Source organism: Lathyrus oleraceus, chromosome 6 (assembly GCF_024323335.1).
Source record: "Lathyrus oleraceus cultivar Zhongwan6 chromosome 6, CAAS_Psat_ZW6_1.0, whole genome shotgun sequence".
Classification (NCBI taxonomy): domain Eukaryota; kingdom Viridiplantae; phylum Streptophyta; class Magnoliopsida; order Fabales; family Fabaceae; genus Lathyrus; species Lathyrus oleraceus.
Window position 1 is genome coordinate 7,671,890 of NC_066584.1, and position 23,402 is coordinate 7,695,291.

The following is a 23,402-nucleotide window of genomic DNA, read 5'->3' on the forward strand; positions in this document are numbered from 1 at the left end:
CAAGCATTTGAAGCTGAGGTAACCAGACTACGCTTTTGAGTCACCGCGGGAGGAGATTGAAATAGGTCCAACGCCTCGGCCGAAATTTCAACATTGAGGCAGAACTTCGTCGCCTATTCCACAACTCGATCTTACACCCCAGGCATAATCTGCATAGTCAGCTGAAGGGAATCACAAAACGCTTGCCTCAAATTGGATACCTCGTCTTGGTGAGCTTTCAAGGTCTTGACATGAGCCTCATATTCTTGAAGAAGAGCTTTCCGATGCTCATCCACCTGGTGATTCTTTTCCTAAAAATAATCAAAAGCATTATGATACCGCTTATATGCCTCTTTGAGGGCATCCTCCAACTTTGTTACATGAGCAACTAGAGTGAAATGATAACTATTGATTTTTGCCTCCTCTTTCAAAAAGGTGGCAACTTTAACCTTTTCTTACAATGCAAAAATCTCTCCCTGGAGAGTAGAGCACCTAACTCCATAGCTTCTCATTTACCTTTCCAAGCACCCCTTTCCTTGGTGGGATTACCCGAAGCTAAGATGTCTCATCGACCAATAAAGACAAGAAAAATATAAAAGAGACCTCAAACATACTGTGAGTAATCTCAGAGTCGAGTTCCATTTTCTCCCCCTCAGGAAGATTTTAAATGAAGGATAAATCCGACGTTGAGACAATAAAAGCATCCTCCTTATGATTGCAAGCAAGTTGGGAAGAAAAGGCGTATGGAATCCGTATGAAGACCATTCCCGAAGCATCATACATAGAATAACAAGTTCATTTTGGATAACCCTCATCGTAGAGGGATCATTGATCTTCATCTCGGGCCCTCTTTATTAAAACTGGAGGCCGGGACGACTCTTCCATAATTAAACCACAACATGCATAACTTGATCTACCTCGGGTGCAGAAGTAGAAGTCTCAGTGGCCGAGATAGGAGTAGAGGCTGATGCAAGAGCAGTGGTCACCAAAGGAGCTATGGCAAAAGTGAAAGTCCATTCACCAATGCCTGAATACCTTGAGCATTTGAAAGATTGTAGAACAACTTCAACCTGTTCACCTTTTCCATGCTATATAAAAAATGCAATCGCGCATGTAAAAAAAGATGCACAAGGACTCCACTATCATCAACTATCTCTTTCCTCTCCTTTTGACTAACTGCACTCAAAATTGCATGAGTGTCAATCCATCTTTTTCTCACCTCGGTAGGGGAACGTCACCAAGCCCAAACCCTTCCTCGTAGCCAAGCCCCTGAAACCAAGGTTATATTTTCTTCTTCATTGCCACCTCGTGCGGAGAAAGAGAGCCTAACTTGGTACGATAGGAATGGGTGTCCCTGTTAAAGTAAAATTTAAACTAGTACTTTGGGTATAAACTCTTACAGAAGCGAGGATAATTGGCAGGGAGGCATCAAAAAATGAGATGGGCCATGGGTGTGAGGGGCTTTAACATCAAGAAGTGCCTCAAAAAGTCTCCCTAGTCTATATTAAAGGGGTCAAACTAAGAATGTACTTGATGAAAGTTAATAAGTCCCTGATTATGGAAGTTGTCATGAGAAGTGTGTCTCAGATGGAACATATTAAGGAATGATCTAAGGGAAGGTTTCTAGGATTTATGCTCAACACACAACTGGAATACCCTCATGAACGCCTAAGACCCTGAATGAAGTTGGAAGGATCAACTTTTAAATCCTTCATGGCATATACTCAAAGTTAGAAAAGGGTAACCGCGACCTTATTCTTGTGAACAAACATTCATAGAACGAGATCAAGCCGCATTTATAGCAGTCTCAGTGTTTAGAACCGATGGAGTGCCCGCTATTTTTGTGTCCACCCAATCCTACCCTATTTCGTCTGGTTGGTTTTAAAGATCCAAACAAGCCTTCACATCAGCGTCACTGGGCTCACACTTATCAGTCTTCAGGCGAAGCTGAATATAATATTTAACACAATATCTCCTCTGTCGATTGGCTTATATCTGCTCCTCTGACAAGACACGTGGGGGCATATGGACCTCAACACGATTAAATTCTCTTCAAACATTTGATAAAAAGGTTTATAATGATCCAATTAAATTCCTAGATACCTTTTTCTAAGTCAAAATTGTCAGATAAATGTATGATTTCTAGTTCCAGGTGATTGTGATTAAGAGAAGGAATATGAGAATCAGGGATGTCCCTATTATAGAGACAAACAAAGTTTCAACTTCAGAATCGCTCATTAGGTCAACCACACTATCACTCATCCTGACTAGAAAATAGGAAATGCTGAAGATAGAAGCTTGAGTTTAGGACAATACATGGTTATGTGAAATCAGTGAAGCATGAAAAGATGAAGAAAAGCAAATAATTTAAACAAAATACTGAAGATCACATCTAATAATATTATTAGGGAAGAGAAAACATATAAGTTTTATGGGAAAGTAGCCGTAAGTTTGAATGAGAAATGTTGCAAAAACTTCCAAACACTCGATTTTGCCTATTTATAAGTATAAGCAATTGAAGAATTTAGAGAGAAAAGTCACAAGATCAATAACTAGATTTTCCCATGTGGATAAAGTGAAGTCTAGTGCACTCGAGTGCACTGTAAACTCCGCCATACCCTAGCTAGTCACGTTACCACACATGTAAAAAGAAGGTTATGAAACATTTCAATGATGTGACTACATTTAATGCGCTTGTTCTCCACTATTTTTTTTCAACTAATTCTAAATATTTCAGTTTCATTTCACACCAGACTACATCTTGGGGGCCGACCAACATCACTTAAGACTTCGCCCGACAAAACATTGGGAGAAACTATTATGTGCCACTCAAATATCCAAATGGCTAAGGCCCAATCCATATAAAATCCACTCATCTTGACCCAAAGTATAAGGGCCAGTTTGTTTTAGTTTTAAAAAAATGGATTTTTTCTTTGTATTTTTGAAAATGGATTCTACAAAAATGTTTTTCAAAATATTATAAGTTTTTCTAAATTTGTTTTTTATAAATTAAAAGATTGAATTGTTCATTCTATAACATAAATATACATTATTGAAGATCAAAACATTGTCAAAATCACAATTTTTTCAAAAAGTTGTATCTTAAAAATAATTTTTATGAAAAGCTATTTGAAATAGCTTCAAAATTAAGTGATTTTTTGAAAATTTGATATCCAAAAAAAGTTTTGATAAAAGGATGAAATACCTAAAATAACATTTTAAGAATAACTATTCAAACCAAAATTTCATTTGAAGCTTTTATAAAAAGTTTCTTTGTAAATTTTTTTTACACTAAAATATGTAACACTATAAAAATCACTTTTAAAAAAAGGCAAAACAAACGGGCCCTAAATCAATTCTTACGCCAATATCAATATACATTCATTGATCTCCATTTTTTACTACATTCATCTTAAATCTTAAATTAACTTGGGCGTTTGAGTGTTAACGATGAAAGTTTTTTCCACGCCGTCGTAAACGAGATCTACACCACCGTACAACATCATCAATTATCTTTTAATTGGTTTGGAGTTTGAATTTGGACACATCGATTCTCTATTATAATAAATCCTTTCCTAAATTGAGGTATAATATTTTTATGAAAGGTTAATCAAATTTTCTTTCAATAAATATAAAATAAATATAATAAGTAAGTAATGAGTATTATCACACTTTTTAGTTATTATTATTTAAAATAAAATTAACTTACAAATTAATAAATAATTGATAAATATGATTTATATAGATTAAACTGAATAAATAAAAAAAGAAAATTGATTTATAATAGTGACTATTAAAAAATAATGTAAACACCAATATACATATTTCTAAATATGAGTCAATGTCTAAAAGTTTGAAGTTGCGATTGTTTTAAAGGTTAAAATTTTAAAAATATATAAATAAAAAATATTTCTTTTATTAAGATTAAAATAAAAATTTTGGCAATATTTTGAAGACAGATTCAGAAATTTTGAAAAAAATTGGACCAAAGTAATTAAGTGAGTCCAACCACGGTCATTCTCGGTAAAAAGCAGTAAAGAAAAGTAAACCCAAGTCTCACGGCAAAAAAAAAAAAAAATACACACAAGACGCACTCTATGCAAAGGAATCTAAAAAAAAATCTAACACCAACCGAGAAAACCGTTGATTTTTCCCCAAAATTCTCTCAGATCACAGAAACAATCGTGAAATGGCGAAATCCAGCGCCGACGATGTTGAACTCCGGCGAGCTTGCATCTCTGCAATTGAAGATCCTAAGCAGAAAATCATCTTATCACTCCGTGTCGCTAAGAGTCACGGGATCTTGGGAAAATCTTCCAAGCTTGGTCGTCAAATGGCCAAGCCTAGGGTTCTTGCTCTTTCAAGTTACCTATTTCTCTGTCTCTTCATGCCCTCAATTTAACTCTTGCTTATGCTTCTTGTTGTTTTGATTTTGCTTCTGCGAGATTTTTCAGTGTTTTAGCTTTGAAGATATTGTTAACTACTCTGATGTGAACATTGATTTTATAGCTATGACAATGACATTTAAAAGCTAGCTTCAATTTCCTATGCTGATTCACTTGACAAATAATTTTTTAGGTTTTATGGTGCATAAGCTATTGTTTATTCAGTAATGCTGCTTGCTTCCATTTTTTGTTACTTTTTTATCTCTGTAGCACTGATACCTCTTGAAAAAAGGTGTGTCAGTGTCGGTGTCCGAAACCGACACGGACACTTGCGATTAAGTTTAATTTATTATTTTTTTCAAATTATTATCGGTGTCGATGTGTCAGTCGGTGTCGTGTTTCTGGTGTCAGTGCTTCATAAGTTCTTATTGCATTCTTATGATGATTTTTGTGAAATAGCTAGTTGAATATTTAACCGATTGGTTGAATAATTAGATGTTGTTTGAGGGATGGTTAATTGATTGTGACATGTGAGTGCTTATTTCACTGGGTGTTATCCTGTAATTATTTGTTAAATTTCACATATGTATTGTTGTTGGTGACAACTTGCTATTTCCTGCAGCATTAACAAAGGGTCAGACAACTACAGCTTTTCTTCGAGTTTTGAAGTATTCTACGGGAGGAGTTCTGGAGGTAATTTTTCTTCTTCCTTTCTTCTCTTTTATTTTGGATATGCTTGACTTTTTAGTCTCTACGGGTTTCTGCTCACGATCTCTCAACACACTCTTCATATCCAATGCACAAAGTAGCTAGATCTCTCTCTTTGGCTGTTGTTAGTTGTTACTCACGCCATGTTTATTTTTTGCTTTTGTTTGATTGGCTTTATTGGACTTTGGAGGATTCGCGAGCCTCTTGTTCAAATATTCCTTCCTCTATGAATTGTTTTCTTGTAATTGCAGCCTGCAAAACTATACAAGCTAAAGCATCTCTCAAAAGTAGAAGTTTTAACGAATGATCCCAGTGGATGTACATTTACATTGGTAATGTTCCATAACAGAAAGTTCTTGTGATCTGATTCAATACTTATCGTTCTCAATTCCTTAATATCTTCCTAATCAGCTGCTTCTTGAACTAATGAATGTTTATATCTTGAAGGGATTTGATAACCTTAGAAGCCAGAGTGTGGCTCCTCCACAATGGACAATGCGCAATATTGATGACAGGTTGTATCGTTGAGAAGAGTGTTAATCTAATAATGGCTTATTTAGTGGTTGAGTTCTATTCTGTGGGAGGAGAGGGAAGTTTGCTAATCATGTCTTTCTATTTTATTGTAGGAATCGTCTCCTTCTTTGCATCTTAACCATGTGTAAAGATGTTTTGGGTCGCCTTCCTAAAGTCGTTGGAATAGATGTTGTGGAGATGGCTCTCTGGGCTAAGGTACATACAACGGTCTTCTATAATCCAATCTTTTAATTATTTCTTGACTATCAAATAGCCATGATTCTGTTCTAATGAATACTTTTTCACATTACTGCTTAATAATAATAATTAGGTATTTTTTACTATGTATGGAATTATTGGAGTGTTAGTATGTCACAGTCTGACTCATTATGAAGTCCATGATTTTATGCCGAGTAGGGGTGAAAATAGCGCAGACCAACTAACAGGCCTACGGCCTATCCTACACAGGCCAAAGCCAGACCATTTTTTAACAGAAAAAACTTAAGCTTTTTTATAAGACTATTTAGTTAAATAGGCTAGGCCACAAGTCATAAAAAAAGTCTTTTAAACCTATCAATTTAATAAAAAAAGAATACATTTATTATTATTTTATTGTATTTTGTATTTTATATTAGAATATAAAAGTAAAACTTAGTTATCTTGAAGAACTTATATGAGAATAAGTTGAAAAAACCTTATGAACAATGTCATAAGTTGTTTTCATAAATCTCCCAAACAAATAGTCTCCCAAAACTTATGCTACTAGGCAGGGGCGGAGCCAGAAATTTTATGTTCTGGGGGCAATATATTAATTTATGAATTTGTAACATAATATATCTACGACGAATAGAATTAAAAATTATAAATATATAACAAATTATAAAATTTATCTTTAAAAAAAATTAATAAAATTTAAATTTTTTATTTATGTAATTATTTAATTTCATTATCAACAACAATATTTATCTATCTACTTTTATATATAAGTAATTGACGATGATATGAGTAGTTGATCATAATTTTTCATAATGACATCTTAGTATTAAAATAAAAATATATAAAGCGATTTTTTTTAAAAAAGATTTTAGTAAAATATTATTTTAAAATTAAATAAAAAATCAATTTAGCTATATTTTAATCGAACATATTTTAAACTCAAAATTAATTTTTAAAATAAATAATTCACAAAAGAAACCCTAAACAATTATTCATATATTTAAGTTTCTTTTATAACAAATTGGTCATTTTGATTGATTTCAAATCTTTTTCTTCTTGTTTAGAACATTTAGAACATTTAGAGATTTTTCATTGTACTTCATCATTTTCATAACCACTCAAAATAATTACATCCACAATTTACACATTTACACGGTTAAAAAAGACTAATGATGCACATGTTTGATAATTTAAAGGAGCAGTTGTTACCCATAAAAACTTAAATGACAAATCTATTACATAAAAATAATTTAAAAGACTTTTGATATAATTTTGTCTATATATCATATAACTTTACATATAATTTTAAATTATAAATTCATAACAAAATACTCTTTCAATTATTTGATAAATTACTATTTTTAAAATAAATATTTTTTTATCAATTATTATATAAATATATAATAATATTAAAAAAATTAAAAATTTAGTGGGGGCACATGCCCCTTTACCACATAATGTGGCTCCGTCCCTGCTACTAGGTAAGCTCGGATAAGTCAATGCAAACAAACATTAGGCTCATTGTTCTTTTGATTTTTTAGTCTATTTAAACATTAGTTGAATTGCTTATTTAAATATATCCAAATAATATAAGCTTTTTAAGTTGGCTAATAGGCTAATCAGGCCTTCGAAAAAAGGCCAAACTCAAGCCTAAAAATAAGCTTATGATAAGGTATAATAGGCAGTTTAGGCTTTGAATTTTTTAGCCGGTCAAACTTAGGCTTGACAAAGCCTAGTTCGGCGCAACCTATTCCCATCTCTAATGCCGGGGATTTTAAGCTCTAACTCTGTTTGGAAGTTTCAAGTTGAGGGAAGAGAAATGGCAGGATGGAAGGGAATTTAAGCCCCTTGTTTTGATGCTTCTAAGTGAGGAAAGAAAGATAATTCTATTTACCTTGCTTGGGAGTTAGAAGTTGTGCAAATTGGAAAGCTACTTTCCCTTATTTAATTTGAATAAATCCTTACTTTCCCCCTTCTTATATCCCTTTCAAACATATTAATATTATAGATGTCTTCTTAATTTGAATTCTCTCTCTCATTTTGAACTTCACATCAGTGGTTAAGTGCCGTTAAATAATTATTTTTACAAAATGTGAAATAGGAAAATAGAGCCCCTGTAGCTACTCAGAGTAATGTGCAAGATGGTGGCCCTGTTGCTTCCATTATGACTGAGAGAGAGTTGAAAGTCAATGTTGAAAAAGACCTTGTCTCCCAGGCAGAGGAGGAGGACATGGAGGACATGGAAGCTCTTTTGGGAACGTAAGTGATATTCTTCTCTAACTAAAATGTTAGGGATTAAATACTTGTGATGATCCGAGTGAGAATATGATTGAAGTAATGTTTCTATTTATAAATTGCTGGTTAAGTCCTTTAAATTCTAGAGACACGGGGAATTTCTTTCTTCCCTTATACTATTTCTAGCCAAATTTTATTTGCAACATAGGTACAGGAACAAGGTAGTACAAACACTTCAAAATTGCAATGGTATCTTTATTGGGTACATATTCATGTAGGACACTTCAAAATTGTAGTGATAGCCTTGGTATAACTGTTTTATTGCGTCTGCGAGTGACACTCTCCAATCGTCCAATGTTAACTGATGTCAAACGGATCATGACAAGAGTCTTAGTTTCTAGGAATTGCTTTTCAGAGTTATACTAGCTATTATAAACTTGGCTGTTTGATGAAATTGTATATCTTGTAAGGTTTATAAATTTAGAAACTTTCTATGCGAAAATTCTTGATTTAAAGTTTTTAGTATTTTAAGTTTGGGTGTTACAATTTTGGTATTATTAGAAAATATTTTTAAAGGTTAAATATGTCGTTTTGTACCTATTAATTTTTTATTTTTTAAAATTACATTCCATATAAGTTTTTAGTCCCTAGGTTTTATAAAAATGAGTGGTAATTTTTTATGGGATTAAACTTAATAGAACTGTATTTTTTTAGGGAATAAATATTGTTTAACCCTATATTTAATTATATGGGTATTTTGTATTTGTTGCTGACAGTTTTTATTCCGTTTGATTACCTTAATTTGGTGATAGGATGTCCATATATTTGAGGTGTAATCACTCTTTGTAAATTAATCTGATTAAGTGAATTTTGTCTGATCATTTTCTTTTCAATGGTGTATACAATCACTCACACCAACTTTTAAAGCATTTCTGAGATGTATTTTGCACTTTCTATTTTTATTTATTTTTATCACAAGACAAATGGAAATACCACAGCCATCAAGATAAATGTTTTATTCTATCTACAATCACTTATGCCAACTTTTAAAACATTGATCTTTTTTCTTTTCCCTTTCGATTTATTATTTGCTTTTTTAAGTAAATTTTAAATTTGAATTGGATTCATATGTTGTATTATAGCCATGCTATGTCCTATAATAACAAAAAAATTATTTACTCCTCTGTGTTGTATCATATCTATGTTTGTATCGTATCGTATCCAGAGTCGAATCTATGTACAAGGCAGTTACCCTCACAGGATAATTTTTTTGGTTACCATATTTAATAAAATTTTATTCTGCTTTTAGAAATTTTAAATGTCGCTTAAATTAATTCTTTCATAGAGATATTTTAATATCTATCATGGAATAATCGTATGGCATTTGAAATTTGTGACAAGCAAATTGGTAATTTTCAACTCTCAAGGAAGGATGTCTTTGTAATTTTTTTCAAGGGTCACTGTGGTCCTTTACTTTTGAGAAAATTTTAGACTATTTTTTGCCCCCACTATCAAATGTTTTTGGATCCAACCCCTGGTTGTATCCCTATTTCCTAGTGTAGAAAATTCATGTATTAACAGAAAATGTTGAAACATATTTGTCAAAGTTCAAAAACAAAAAAATTACGTCAGTTGGACATGCATAATTCATGCGCAAGATCACATATTTCACAATTTCAATGTCAAATGATTGAGATTTTCTAAATGCAGTTATGTAATGGGTGTTGGTGAAGCAGAAGAATTTTCTGAAAGACTTAAGAGAGAGCTCCAGGCTCTGGAAGCAGCAAATGTGCATGCCATTTTAGAAAGCGAGCCTTTGATAAATGAGGTATTTCTGCTCTCAGAACTGACTGCTTTTCTTTTGTTGTTGTTACCTTCCTTGACGTGATCCAACTTGGAGATCCTTAACAATGAGGATCTATCCATGTAACTTGTACCCAAATTTGCAATAAGAATTGAAATTAAGAAGAAAAGAAGTACACAAACTGGAAGCACTCTTTATGCAACCAAAACATGATCATTCATGATGAAGAGAATCTGTAAATCAGCTAAAGCTAGATCGATTAAGTTGAAATTAAGAACAGTAAAAGATGGAAGGTGGGTTGTAGTACAGAATAAGGAGAACAAACAGGACAAACATTTGAGTCACATCACAACTCTTTGGTTGGCAGTGGTCAACAAAAGAAAAGAAATGACATTTACCTAAATACACTATGCAAAGAGATCGTTTCCTTATGTATCAGACTACATACATAGTAAATAGATCGTTTCCTTATGTATGAAATCAAATTGATTGTCCTGTTTTAGTTTATATCAGACTAGATACATAGTAAATAGATCGTTTCCTTATGTATGAAGTCAAATTGATTATCAGTAACTTCATGGTATGACTCCACTCTTTTCTTAGTCTCCGTTCTTTTCTATAATTTCACTATAAGTTGCACAGTTTTGTATATCCCCCTTGTTCTTATAGATCTATATGTGAACATATCACTCCCCTTTTGTATGTGATAAGGTGTTCATCGTTTTCTCTAAAGCATGTATTAACTATAGTAAGATCAAAAACTGACGAAAAATCTAGAATGGATTTACCCTCTGTATTTATCTCCCCGAGGCCATACCCTTAATGTAACAACAACAACAACCAAGTCTTTTCCCATGGGGTTGGCTACATGGATCAACTTCCGCCATAAAGTTCTACCATGGACCATGCTTCTATCGAAATCGTTAATCTCGAGATCTTTTTTAATAACTTCTCTTATAGTTTTTTTAGGTCTTCGATGCATGCCCTCAAAATCTCTCTATACACTCCCTACATGCCATCAAAATCTCTTGACCTATCTCATGTAATAACATTCAGCATAATATCATTCACACCAATATTAATAATATCATTATGTAAAATTTATAGTAAGTTGTTCGTTGCAGGTGTTGTATGGGCTTGAAGCAGCAACAAATTGTGTAGAAGATATGGATGAATGGTTAGGCACATTCAATGTAAAACTCCGGCACATGAGAGAGGATATTGCATCAGTAAGGGCTTGTAACCTTCAAGCGAGACTATTTTTTTCCTTGATACAACTTACCTTGTGGTTGTAAGGGTTGTACTTGCTGGGATCACTACACATTTGTGTGGTTTCTTTGTTCCTTTGTTAATTAAAGAAAAGGAAATTTATGCATTAGTCTAGTATACCATGTTCAATTTTTAATGGTTCAACCTCGTTTATATTGACGTTACCTGTTTTGTTTTCTGTTATAATGTTTACTCATTTATACTTATCTTGAAATTTACTTCCCAAAGTCCTTAAGTTAAGAAATGGAAATAAAGCACCCATCTCTCCTGATATTTATGTTTCCTTGGAAACAGCTGCTTGGTAATTTTTTACACTGTCCAATCCAGTTTAATCAGGAACAGGATACAAAGAATCTCTGGTGGATGATCTTGGGTTTTCCTGCTTAAATAAGAGCAGTTTTTTGTTTGTTTGAGGGGATAGTGGCTGTAAGACAAGAGAAAAGAGAGAGAATTGAATCATTTATTTTGAAAATTCGGTTATTGATTTTCAAATTCAATTTGTGTAGTAACTATTATTACTAACTTACCCTTTGTGTATTGATATATTCAATATTAACTTTTCAAATTCCAAGATTAATTAGTAGTATTAATTAGGGTTATGTTTGGAAAATAAATAAAAGCACCTAGTAATTTTAAAGACTGCTTATACTTAGGGGACACATTCTACCCCCCTAAAGGTACTAAAAATTAGGGACTGAAGAGAGTATTAATCATGTTTAGTAAGAGTAAATTTCTCGTGTTAAAGGAAATTATGCTGCCTCTTCATTTGAAAATAGAAGTCTACAAACATCGTCTCTTATCCTCTTTGTAGTTTGTCTTATGGTCTCATTAGGGAATTTTGATATAGAGAGGGATTGAGGGTTCTCTCACTCTGCCACCACCTCTCTCTCTGGTGTGCGAATCAGTCATGTGGATATTTTACTTTTTATCCACCTTCCATTATACCGTTTTCTCTTTCCAAAGTTGTCTCCTTTTCTCCAAAAGAAGCAAAATAGAAAAACTTTATTTTTCCCTTTTTAATATCTTCCTTTCGAGTTTAAAATGATATTACTCAGATTTAGATGATATCTTTGAAAATTTAGTTTATAGTTTAGAAGCAGCCTTTCTTTGGTGCTGGGAAAGTTGTTTGCTGCCTTGAATTTTTTATCCACTTTTGTGTGCTTTCTAAGTTGTCTAGTTGATATGATTTCAGATTAGAAGTTTTAAAATTTGTGGGTCTCTTACTTTTGTTTGTTTTAATGGTGTTTCTGTGTCCAGATAGAAACCCGTAATAACAGCTTGCAAATGCAGTCGGTAAATAACAAATCTCTCATTGAGGAGCTCGATACACTTCTTGAGCGGTTGCGTGTCCCTTCTGAGGTATGCCTATGATTGGTAAATTGTATCTAATTTAGCTCAATGTACTTACCTAGCTTAGTTATTTTAATGATGCCTTTGTGGGTGTAGTATGCAGCGTGTTTGACGGGAGGTTCATTTGATGAAGATCGGATGCTGCAAAATGTAGAGGCATGTGAATGGCTGACTAGTGCCTTGCGTGGTCTTGAAGTGCCCAATATTGACCCTACTTATGCAAACATGAAAGCTGTATGTTCTCTGATTATTTTCTCTTGTTAAATCATCTGCCAAAGCATGTTGATTATGATTTATCCATTTAGGAGACAGTTTTGTTCATGGGACATTGAATGCTTGTTGTGTTGTTAGAGAAGTATTATTTGTTAGAGATGTATCACGGATATGGTTTTTATTCATTAATTTCTACCGTTTTAATTGGTTGGTTGGAGAGAATTGAGACTTCTATATGAATTTGGGATCATAGAGAGAGCACTCTGAAAAATATGTATGTGACTTAAAAGTTACCTGTTTTGATCAGTCTCCCTGCTCTACAGGTTAAAGAGAAGCGTGCAGAACTTGAAAAATTAAAATCTACTTTTGTCAGGAGAGCTTCTGAATTCTTGAGAAATTACTTTGCTAGTTTGGTGGATTTCATGATAAGTGATAAAAGCTACTTTTCTCAGGTATTTTCTATACATTCAATACTGAATTGTTACTTTTGAAGTCTTGGATTGAATCTATTAGTTTCACATTGTCTCCCTCCTTACTCTAAAACAGAGGGGACAGTTGAAGAGGCCTGATCATGCTGACCTGCGGTATAAGTGCAGAACATATGCTCGTCTTCTTCAACATTTGAAGGTTTAAATATGAAGGACCTACTATCCCTTTTGCATTTGTATATTGAGTGATATTCTTTGTTTTCTACCTAAATTATCTTCCTACGTACTTGCAGAGTCTTGACAAGAATTGCTTGGGTCCACTGAGAAAAGCTTATTGCAGTTCTCTAAACTTGCTTCTTCGCCGGGAGGTCCGTTACATCATACATATTGCTTTTTTTGTTTCTTTATCATAAGATGTCAAAGTTTGTTCCACAACTTCCTCTTTCATCTTTTATAAACTGAGAAGTAACCTTATTACATGTGAGTTCTAGATCACATGTACTTCGTTTTATGTTTTCGTATGGATATCAATGGAGTTGAAAGTTTCACACATTCATGTACAGGCCCGGGAGTTTGCAAATGAACTCCGTGCTAGTACAAAAGCATCTAGAAATCCAACTGTGTGGCTTGAAGGTTCAACTGGTTCTGGTCAGAATGTAAATGCTACCGATACTTCTACGGTCTCTGATGCATATGCAAAAATGCTCACAATCTTTATTCCACTTTTGGTGGATGAGGTGAAAGCTTAATATTCCTTTATTTTTAACACAAATTTATCTGATATTTGAAATGTATAACTCTTCATGGTTTACATTGCAGAGTTCGTTTTTTGCACACTTCATGTGCTTTGAAGTTCCCACACTTGTTCCTCCCGGAGGTGTTGTTAACGGAAATAAAGCTGGTTATGACGATGATGATGATTTGGGAATTATGGACATTGATGAGAATGACAGTAAATCTGGTATATATTTCTGACTTTCTTCAAATAGCAGTTTTGTGCTTTTGAATTTCTATCTAGTGTATAGTAGGATGGATTTTCACTTGATGGTCCATACCGTAAACATTCAACAAGGTTTTATTTGACTTTTAACTGCGTAACACAATTCTCCAATCAGCGCTATGAATTGCACAATCCTCCATTCAGCGCTATGAATTGCAAGTAGGCATTCTTTCTGTGGTTTGCACATGCGTGGAGAACACCTGTAGAAGCACCGTTAAGGAGGATAATTCAATAGAAAATAGTCCAATAGTTAGAGGTAGAAGGAGGCAGCTATAACCTGAACCATTAGAAGAGATTTGGATTAAATGGTCTGTCATTATTAATGACAGCATGGTTTATTATGACATTGAGACTTAAACCATTTGATCCATATATCGTTTAATGCACACGGCTGACTCCACCTAAAAGATTTTAGTTGTTGCATAATGTAGTTTTTCTATATTTGTTTTTGGTAAAATGACGATTTCTTCCATTTTGTAGGAAAAAATTCTGCGGAGCTTGCAGCTTTAAATGAATCACTTCAGGATTTACTGGATGGAATTCAAGTATGCATAAACGTGCTCCACTTTCAAATCTACCTTTATTCTGTTGATATTTTGAAAAGATGAAAGGATTTGGATATTGGATCTTTTCAGTGTTACGTGATGAGCATGTAAACTAGAGTACATACTTTTTAACTTCTTGTGATGAGATAATTTTGTGTGGTTTGGAAGAAGTTATTTCATAAGGAAGAAAAGACACATACAGAAGTAGAAGAAAAGACATCATTCACAAGAAAATTTATAAAAAAAATATTTAGAAACTAAACGGGAGGCCATTGAAGGGGTTAACATCCAGCCTAAGTAGTGAAAGCAGGTTAAATCTGACTGTTCCTGCTCTACCTTTTTCAGCTAAGTCAATCTTAATCCCAAAAATGACCTCACAATATAGACATAATATGGACAGAGGAACCAACCTTTGGTTCCAAGAACCTGTCCAAATCAGCCTCCTAGTCTATCCCCCTTAACCAGTCCATAAGGAGCAGCTACTTACACCTGACGAGTAGGAAAATAAACTACAATGGTAAAGAGGATCCAAGTTTACTGTTTTGTGTTTTCATCTCTAACATAGTTGTAATCCAAGTGTACCCAAATCCAGGATAAATTGGGGAATGTATATGGCTTAATTCTCTATCCTTCCCCTTAGTGATGGTGTGAATTTCATATATTTGCATACTTCTAGTTAGCTCACAGCTTTCTAGAGGGTATGAACAGTTTGTACAAACAAGTTTTCAACATATGTATCCTATATTGAGTAGTACATACAAATGACAGCAATGCTAAGTATAAAATTGAGGCTCTCTAAGTCTCTGACAGAATCTAGATGCCAGAATGCACTAATTTTGGTATACAAGGCAACATTTAAAACGAAGCTTAGGCAATATAATTGAATTTTTTGAATGGTCAATATTGTTAAGAGTCCCATATCGGAAAATATATGGCCTGAACATGTGTTTATAAGTGGAGGCAGTCCTCACTCTATCAACCGGTTTTGTAGGGTTGAGTTATGCCAAACCACACATTCTTAACATGGTATCAGAGTCTGGTTTAAGATCCGGTGGACCACCTACTATGGTTTCCGTTATCGGGCCACCCGCCATTTATTTCCACGCTCCAGATGTCCAGTCCTGGACGTGAGGGGGTGTGTTACGAGTCCCACATCGGACAATATATGGCCTGAACATGCGTTTAGAAGTGCAGTCCTCACTCTAACAACCGGTTTGTAGGGTTGAGTTAGGCCAAACCACACATTCTTAACAAATATGACGTTATAGTCAGACTGAACAACATATTTATCCTTATAAAATGATATTTTTATAAGTTGCAGGTAATATAGTTTAATTTTAAAAGCCTGTATTTATTAACATGGTTTAAAAAAAGCCAATTTTTTCAGCTATAAAGATGCTCTATATGATTTCAGGAAGACTTTTATGCTGTTGTGGATTGGGCATACAAGATTGATCCTTTACGCTGCATATCAATGCATGGAATAACAGAACGTTATCTTTCTGGTCAGAAAGCTGATGCCGCAGGATTTGTACGGCTTTTGCTTGGCGACCTAGAGTCTCGGATATCTATGCAGTTCAGCCGTGTAGGTTACTAGTGTATTGAAGAAGAATATTTTCCCAAATATATTTTGAAGATTAAAACACTAACCCAAATCATTTGTTTGGAAATCTTTTGGCAGTTTGTTGATGAAGCTTGCCATCAAATTGAAAGAAATGAACGCAATGTTCGCCAAATCGGTGTCCTATCCTACATTCCCAGGTAAAATGAATCCATATTTTCTACTTTTACTCTTCTCCAAACTCCAAAGAAGTAGGATGTTCTTTGAGCATTATAAAACAGTTGTATCATACAAATTTTATTGCAGTGAAAGGCTAACCATTTTGTATTCATATAAGATATTGTTACACTACAAATTTTCCCTTTTGGTACTAAGCTTTTTGCAAATTGCTATGAGTTGGAGTAGTTTGTTTTTGGGTTCCTGAAATATACATGTTTTTTCTTAATCATTCCTGATAATTTACCTTTTGAGTGAAGTGTATCTCTTTAATTTTGGTATAAGTTGAGTTTATTTTCGTAGTTTGGTTTAATTGTAGATGAAATCGTTATGTAGTTGCTGATGTGTGTGGAGATACATAGCCATAAGAATCACATGAAATGCATAAATCATCTTACCCTTGCTTGCATGCATTAATGTGTTAAGCTTCTAATGTTTCCATCTATTTTGGAGCCAGTTCCATTCCAAATTAACAATTGTAAGGACCCACATGAAAAAAAAATTGAGTGAGGTTGAAAGTTCATGTTTTCAGATATCTAATAAGTTATAACATTTCAAATTTATGTTTTTTCTTTGAAAATGGTTTCTCCGCCTCCGGCATTTTGGATTCAATGCTCAGGATCACATTTAATACTATACATCTTAATTGCTCCGAGACACTTAATATTAAAAAAGTAGAGAGTTCTCTTGTATTGCTAGGTGTTAAGAGTCCCACATCAAAATGAGATATGACTTGAAAATATGTTTATATAAATGGTGGGCACTCCTCACCTTACAAACTGTTTTGTAGGATTGCTTAGATCTAACTTAAATTTTAAGATGGTATTAGAACCTGGTTGAGGATGGTTAGGTGAGAATTAGACCCAGGAGGTTAAGGATGGTTAGGTGAGAATTAGACCCAGGACCTATGCTATGCGTGAGTGTGGATATTGAAATTGTTTTAGAATCCCTTATTGCTAAGGTTCTCGGTTGTTGAATGTATGAATGTGCTTGGACTCCCTTATCTTTTTAGCTAGATTCTGGGAGCTGAGATCCAAACCCATATAACATGGTATTAGAGTCTAACCGTTGGGATACCCATCATTTCTATCCACGCACCAAGCTGAATAGTACTTGGCGTGAGGGGTGTATTGGAAAAAACATAACTCCCACATTGAATAAAGATAAGATTTGAAATCAGTTTTGTCATTCTCACCTTACAGGATGTTTTTGTAAAAATGAGTTAGACCCAATATAAAAACTAATATGGTATCAGATCTTATCCAAAATCTGTTGGGCCACCAGCTATTAGGTCACTTGGGTCATGCACCGGATGCCCAGTCCCGGGTGTGAGAGTGTGTTTTCGGAGTCCCAAATTGGATAAGATATGGCCTGAAAATATGTATATATATTAGTGGTGGGCAGTCTTTACCTTCCAAGCTTATTTTGTAGGATTGTGTTACCCAACCCAAACTCAAATGCTTAAGGCTTCCGATGCGTAGAATATGTAAAATGTGCTTTGTACAGATTACAGTAGTCATATTATTTTCTACTCCATCAACTTTAGCAAAAATGAAAGTTGGTATTGTATCAGGGTATAGTTAGGTGTAGACGTGTAGTTCAAGGTCTGAGGGTTAGATATGTGAAATATGGTTGTTTAGTGAGCAATTACAGTTGCTAATATTTGCTAGTTTCTAGTTTGTATTTATTTCAACTCATTCTCTCTTCACAGTTGATATTAAATGCTCTGTTGATTATTTTGCACAGATTTGCAACCCTTGCAACTCGTATGGAGCAGTACATTCAAGGACAGTCTAGGGATTTGGTTGACCAAGCATATACAAAATTTGTAAGTCAGTCTTTTAAAACACTGTCCTGTTTTTATGATTTCTTCGGATTTTGATGGGAATCAAGCATATGCTTCCCAAAAATGGGGAGGATAAAAATCAGTGAACTCTCTTCCAAGAGTTTCTTTGTCTACTCTATCGCTAAATGTTTACATTACTCAATCATTTCCCTCAGTTCTTGTATCCTCCTATTTATACAAATATTTCTCAAACTAACCAAGCAACTAACCACTTTAACTACTGAAATGTCTCTTATTCTGTATCCTAACAGACAGTTACTGCGAGCACTTTCATTTATTGATTATTAAATTTTTATCTGCATTCCAAATAGGTGGAAAGAAATACATAATCATTTTTTATTTCAATGTACTGAGTAACTATTGACATAATGTTTGTTGTTGGTGGTAATGTTACTTAACAGGTTAGCGTAATGTTTGCAACCTTAGAAAAAATATCACAAACAGATCCAAAGTATGCAGATATTTTTCTTTTTGAGAACTATGCTGCCTTTCAGAATAGGCAAGTGTTTCCATTGCCCGTCTGCCAAGAGGCTGTTTCAGTTCTTGTTTATTAAGTTAACTTTGAGAAGAAGATCACTGTCATTTTTAACTTATTTTTGTGGTTGACTTAGTTTGTATGACCTAGCCAACATCGTGCCCACTCTGGCCAAGTTTTATCATCAGGCCAGTGAAGCCTATGAACAAGCTTGCACACGCCATATTAGCATGATTATATACATTGTGAGTGAATTTTCCCCTATTTTTCATCTTTTTCTCAGCTGCTCTGGAACTCATTCTTTAGGACCCAACTCATTAACACATTTTTTTTTCTCTTGGAAAGCAATTTGAACGCCTTTTCCTGTTTGCTCGAAGGATTGAGGATTTGATGTTCACCGTTGCACCTGAAGAGGTTAGTTTGTATAATGCTGTCCTGTTAATCTTTCATAGCCTCGGGGTATACAGTATCTCACCATATCTAGAATTATTTGTCTTAACAAACTGGATACAGTTATGTATAGACCAGAAATTGTTTTTTTAATTGTTTAAAGTGAAATTCCTTATGGGCTGTATATATTTTTATACACTACATAAGAATTGCAATCATAAATACATTGAAACAAATCGAGAATGAAAAGGATTGGAAACATTTAATTATGTCTAAATTGAAAGTCTGGTCATTTGACTTTCAACAATCTGAAAGTTCTATAATATTTTACATCAATTTCAGATACCTTTCCAGCTTGGGCTGTCAAAAATGGATCTTCGGAAAATGTTGAAATCCAGCTTATCTGGGGTAAGCTGATTCTTTTCTTCTTTAAATAGCCTTCATATTATTGTATGCTTATTGTGTAAATTATATTTTTGCTCTTCTATGCAGGTTGACAAGTCCATTAATGCGATGTATAAGAAACTACAAAAAAATTTGACTTCAGAAGAACTGCTACCTTCCTTATGGGACAAATGCAAGGTATGCTGTACTTAATCCTTATTGGCCAGCAAAGATATCTCATATTTACATTAGTTCAGTTTATTAAATAGTACCAACCGAAGTATTTTATTTTCCATGAGTTGAGCTTTGTGCCAAGAGAATATGCAATTTTACAATCGATGAGATACATGCAAAATGCAATTAAATTGGATTTAAATGATATCTACTAGTAATGTGCAGTCTTGTGAATGGAAAGATTGTAAAATGAAACAAACATGTTGGGAACTAGTTAATTATAGAAAAATGATTACTTTTCCTAAATACTTAGGAGAGTTTTAAAAAAAGAACATTTAAGATGAGCAAATTCAAACAGACACAGAAAATGCATTAAAGTGAACAATTTCTTTAACTTTTTTGCAGAAGGAGTTTCTTGACAAGTATGAAAGTTTTGCTCAACTTGTGGCTAAGATTTACCCTAATGAGACAATCCCATCTGTTGCAGAGATGAAAGACCTTTTAGGCAATAGCTAACATGTAAAGGATGTTTGTGTATGTATAGTTTTCTTTTTTCCATCTTATAATCTTTTTTTTTCCTTTAATTTTTCATTGTTGTATGTAACTTTATTTATTCAATAAAGTACATCTTTTTGTTGATTTAACTTTGGAACATAATTTAACTATCTTCGAACAAATGTGATAAAATGTGCACACTTGTTCTAACTTTTATTATTTTAATGAGATGTGAAGGACGTGATAAAGGGAAAATGAGAGTTAGAAAATGAACTCTTAATTTTCAATGCAATATTTGTCATTAAAGACTTTTTTGAGTTTTTCCTTTGTTTCTTTTTATAAGGTTCTTTTAAATTTTTAACTAGGTTATTATTATTATTATTTTATTAACATATCTTGAATAATGTATACATCCTTTTCTCCGGTACGTAATAAATATTTTAAAGAAACATTACTTTTATTCCCACTGTTTTCATCTTTTTTTCCACAAGTATTCTCGTAACCCATTATTATTAGACCAATAATTGTGTGAAATAAATGCTGAATTGACTACAATTTCAGGCACAAGTTTCTTTCAGTTGTATCCACCAGTTTTGTGAAACTTAAATACACAAACAACTGCACTAGAAGGGTTTCATCATTCTATATGGAATTTTGCCATATTTTTAGCACAAAATACTACATGCATAATAACAATAAAACCAATATACTCGTCCCAAAACGAGTGACTCAGTTAGTTGACTATTTTACACAGAATAAGAAAAATGAATGATTGAGAATGATGAAAGTAATATTAATTATAGGATAAAATTGAAAAAAAAATATTGAAAATTGAAATGGATCATTTATTTTAAAATATTCTTTTATTCTAAATGGGTCACTCGTTATAGGGGACGGAGAAGGTAATTTCAAATTAAAACGTTATCGGTCTCATAATTATTGACCATTTGTAAAAAGAATTGTCTCAAAATCCATTTTCAATTGGACATTCTAATTAATATTCTTTGCATCATTCCAATTCAATATATCCCACTTATGATAACTTTTGAATTCACAAACACTTGAATATTTTAGTAAAGAGAATTATCTCAGATTCATTTTAATTTTGAATATTTTTTATATAAAAGATTTAAATGAATTACTCGGGACAGTAATTCGTTAAAATTGAAATATTAAATCTAATTATTTTATTTACTCTAAAACTAAAAGAATAAAATATCAGATAAACTCATTAATGTTGAAAGAGCGATCCAATTTAAGATAATAACTTCTTAAATAATTAAGAGTTATATGTTAGAACCAAGTTTTACGCCTATGAGAATTCAATGGAGGCTGTGACCGACACTTTCAAGAAAGATTACTTAACTATGAGAATAATAGCAATAGAATTTGAAGTGGTTACGCGTCAATATTTGACAATCTAAATCTCAGAAATTCAGGTTGAGGTTTGAAGTTCACCGAAGAGAACATGATAACCATGTTCCATGTTTCACTGCATTTGAAACAACCAATATAACTGAAGGAGCGATGAACATTTTTCTTTTCTTTTAGCTTTGCATTTATTTGTGAAGGTAAGACGTAGTAAATTCCACATTGTCTTTTCAACATGTCCCCAGCTGCGAGCATTTCCATAGCGTATCGATGTAGAAGAACAAGACTTGTATCGTTAGAGTATTATTTGATGAGTTTGACAAGCTAGTATCAATATGAAAAATAACATGAATATTGGCCAATAAAATCTGCCATAGGTATGGCTCGAAAAATATGGACCTCCCCTTTTAGTAAATTATCTCGCATTAAAGAATTTATATTTGTTCTAGTAGAATTGATATTTGTTCTAGTTTTTTAGAAAGAAAGGAACATTCTATTCGTAGGAACAAAAAGAAACAGATCTATTCTATATCCGATAAGTAACAATACGCAATGGTGGTGGGGGTTTACTTTTTTTGATATGCGTGTTTATATCAGTGAATGCAGACGTTCTTCTACATTTTCTTTTTGTTTTGTGTCTTCTTCAAAAATTATAAACATAATTTTCTATTTACATTATATAAATTATATAAGAAAAATAATAAATTACAATAAACAAAATATTCATAAATATTTACGAATATCTTAAAATACACATATATCATCTGACAAATTTCTGCACAGGTATGAGGCGGGTACGAATATCATATTTGTTAAACGGAGCGGATAGCGGAGGACTAGTATCTCTGCCCATGAGTATCCATTATCATCCCTAAAACTATCTTAATTTTGATCACTTTAATTAACTACTAAATAAATAATTAACAAATATAGTACTCTTTTCGTTCCACAACATTGAAATAAACTACATCTCCAAATCCAATCCATTTCCAGCCAGAACAGTAGGGGAAAACTATTGAGAATGTGTCAAGTGTGAGTAGTGTGGATAATAGTCCCACATTGGTTGATAATGTGGAGACTTGAGCATTTATAAGTGAGAGAACCCACTCACCTATCACCTTAAGGTTTTAGGTGAATATGTGGTGTGTCTCTCACAAGTGTTGCTCTAGAAAGGAAGTCCCACTATGTTCAATGCTCCCTAGTGAAAAATCTCCCCCAACAAATGGTATCACGAGCCTTTGGTTTCAGAAAGGGACCAGGTTACTTGTATCGAAAGTCAAAAAACGGACCAGGACTACTCCCCCAACAAAAACAAAATCTTGATGAAGTCGCAAACAAGAGAAGAAAGACTGAAACACAAAATTTGGATGTTGATCTTACTATCAAGAGACTGTTGTAGTAGAAATGAATGTAGAACAATCAAGACCAGATTCAGTGATTGCGTCTTAAAAGAGTAATAGTTGTATTTGTAATTATTTTATGCCTAGAGCAACTCCTAGAGCTCATTCTACTTTAAAAAGCGTGTTACAAAATTAGGAAGTGGTGGAGAAGTGTCATCTCGACGGTTCATTGATTCTTCGATTCCATTCAATGTAGCTAATTTTGCATATTTTTAATCTATGGCTGATGCACTTCGCAACATGAGTCCGAGGTATAAAGTTTCAACTATGCATAGTATTTGTGGGTATTTTTTAAATAAATGGGTTGAAGACGTGAGAAAATTGATAGAGGAATATGGTGAGATTTGAAAGAAATTTGGTTGTACTCTAATGGTTGATGAATGGACTGGTCGAAAAAGAAGAACTTTTACAAAACTTTCTAGTTTATTGCCATAAAGGTACTATT

At 33.4% G+C, this 23,402-nt stretch overlaps 2 protein-coding genes across 2 annotated transcripts in view; both read left to right on the plus strand.

Moving 5' to 3' along the window:
* Positions 1-4,054: 4,054 nt before the first annotated feature.
* Positions 4,055-20,335, plus strand: LOC127091251 (exocyst complex component SEC3A). Its single transcript, XM_051029833.1, has 25 exons — positions 4,055-4,343; positions 4,987-5,057; positions 5,324-5,404; positions 5,520-5,587; positions 5,699-5,801; positions 7,903-8,060; positions 9,747-9,864; positions 10,965-11,069; positions 12,367-12,468; positions 12,556-12,693; positions 12,996-13,124; positions 13,219-13,299; positions 13,394-13,468; positions 13,664-13,837; positions 13,920-14,061; positions 14,581-14,645; positions 16,060-16,230; positions 16,327-16,406; positions 18,169-18,250; positions 18,670-18,767; positions 18,880-18,988; positions 19,089-19,157; positions 19,476-19,541; positions 19,626-19,715; positions 20,097-20,335. The coding sequence occupies exons 1-25, from the start codon at positions 4,169-4,171 to the stop codon at positions 20,205-20,207; spliced, it is 2,661 nt and encodes an 886-aa protein (XP_050885790.1). The 5' UTR covers positions 4,055-4,168; the 3' UTR covers positions 20,208-20,335.
* A 2,841-nt stretch (positions 20,336-23,176) lies between these two features.
* LOC127093632 (uncharacterized) overlaps positions 23,177-23,402 on the plus strand; it is a 1,254-nt gene continuing 1,028 nt past the window's right edge. Inside the window, exon 1 of the mRNA XM_051032573.1 lies at positions 23,177-23,294. Within this exon, the coding sequence (XP_050888530.1) occupies positions 23,177-23,294 (118 nt within the window). The remainder of the gene's footprint in view (positions 23,295-23,402) is intronic.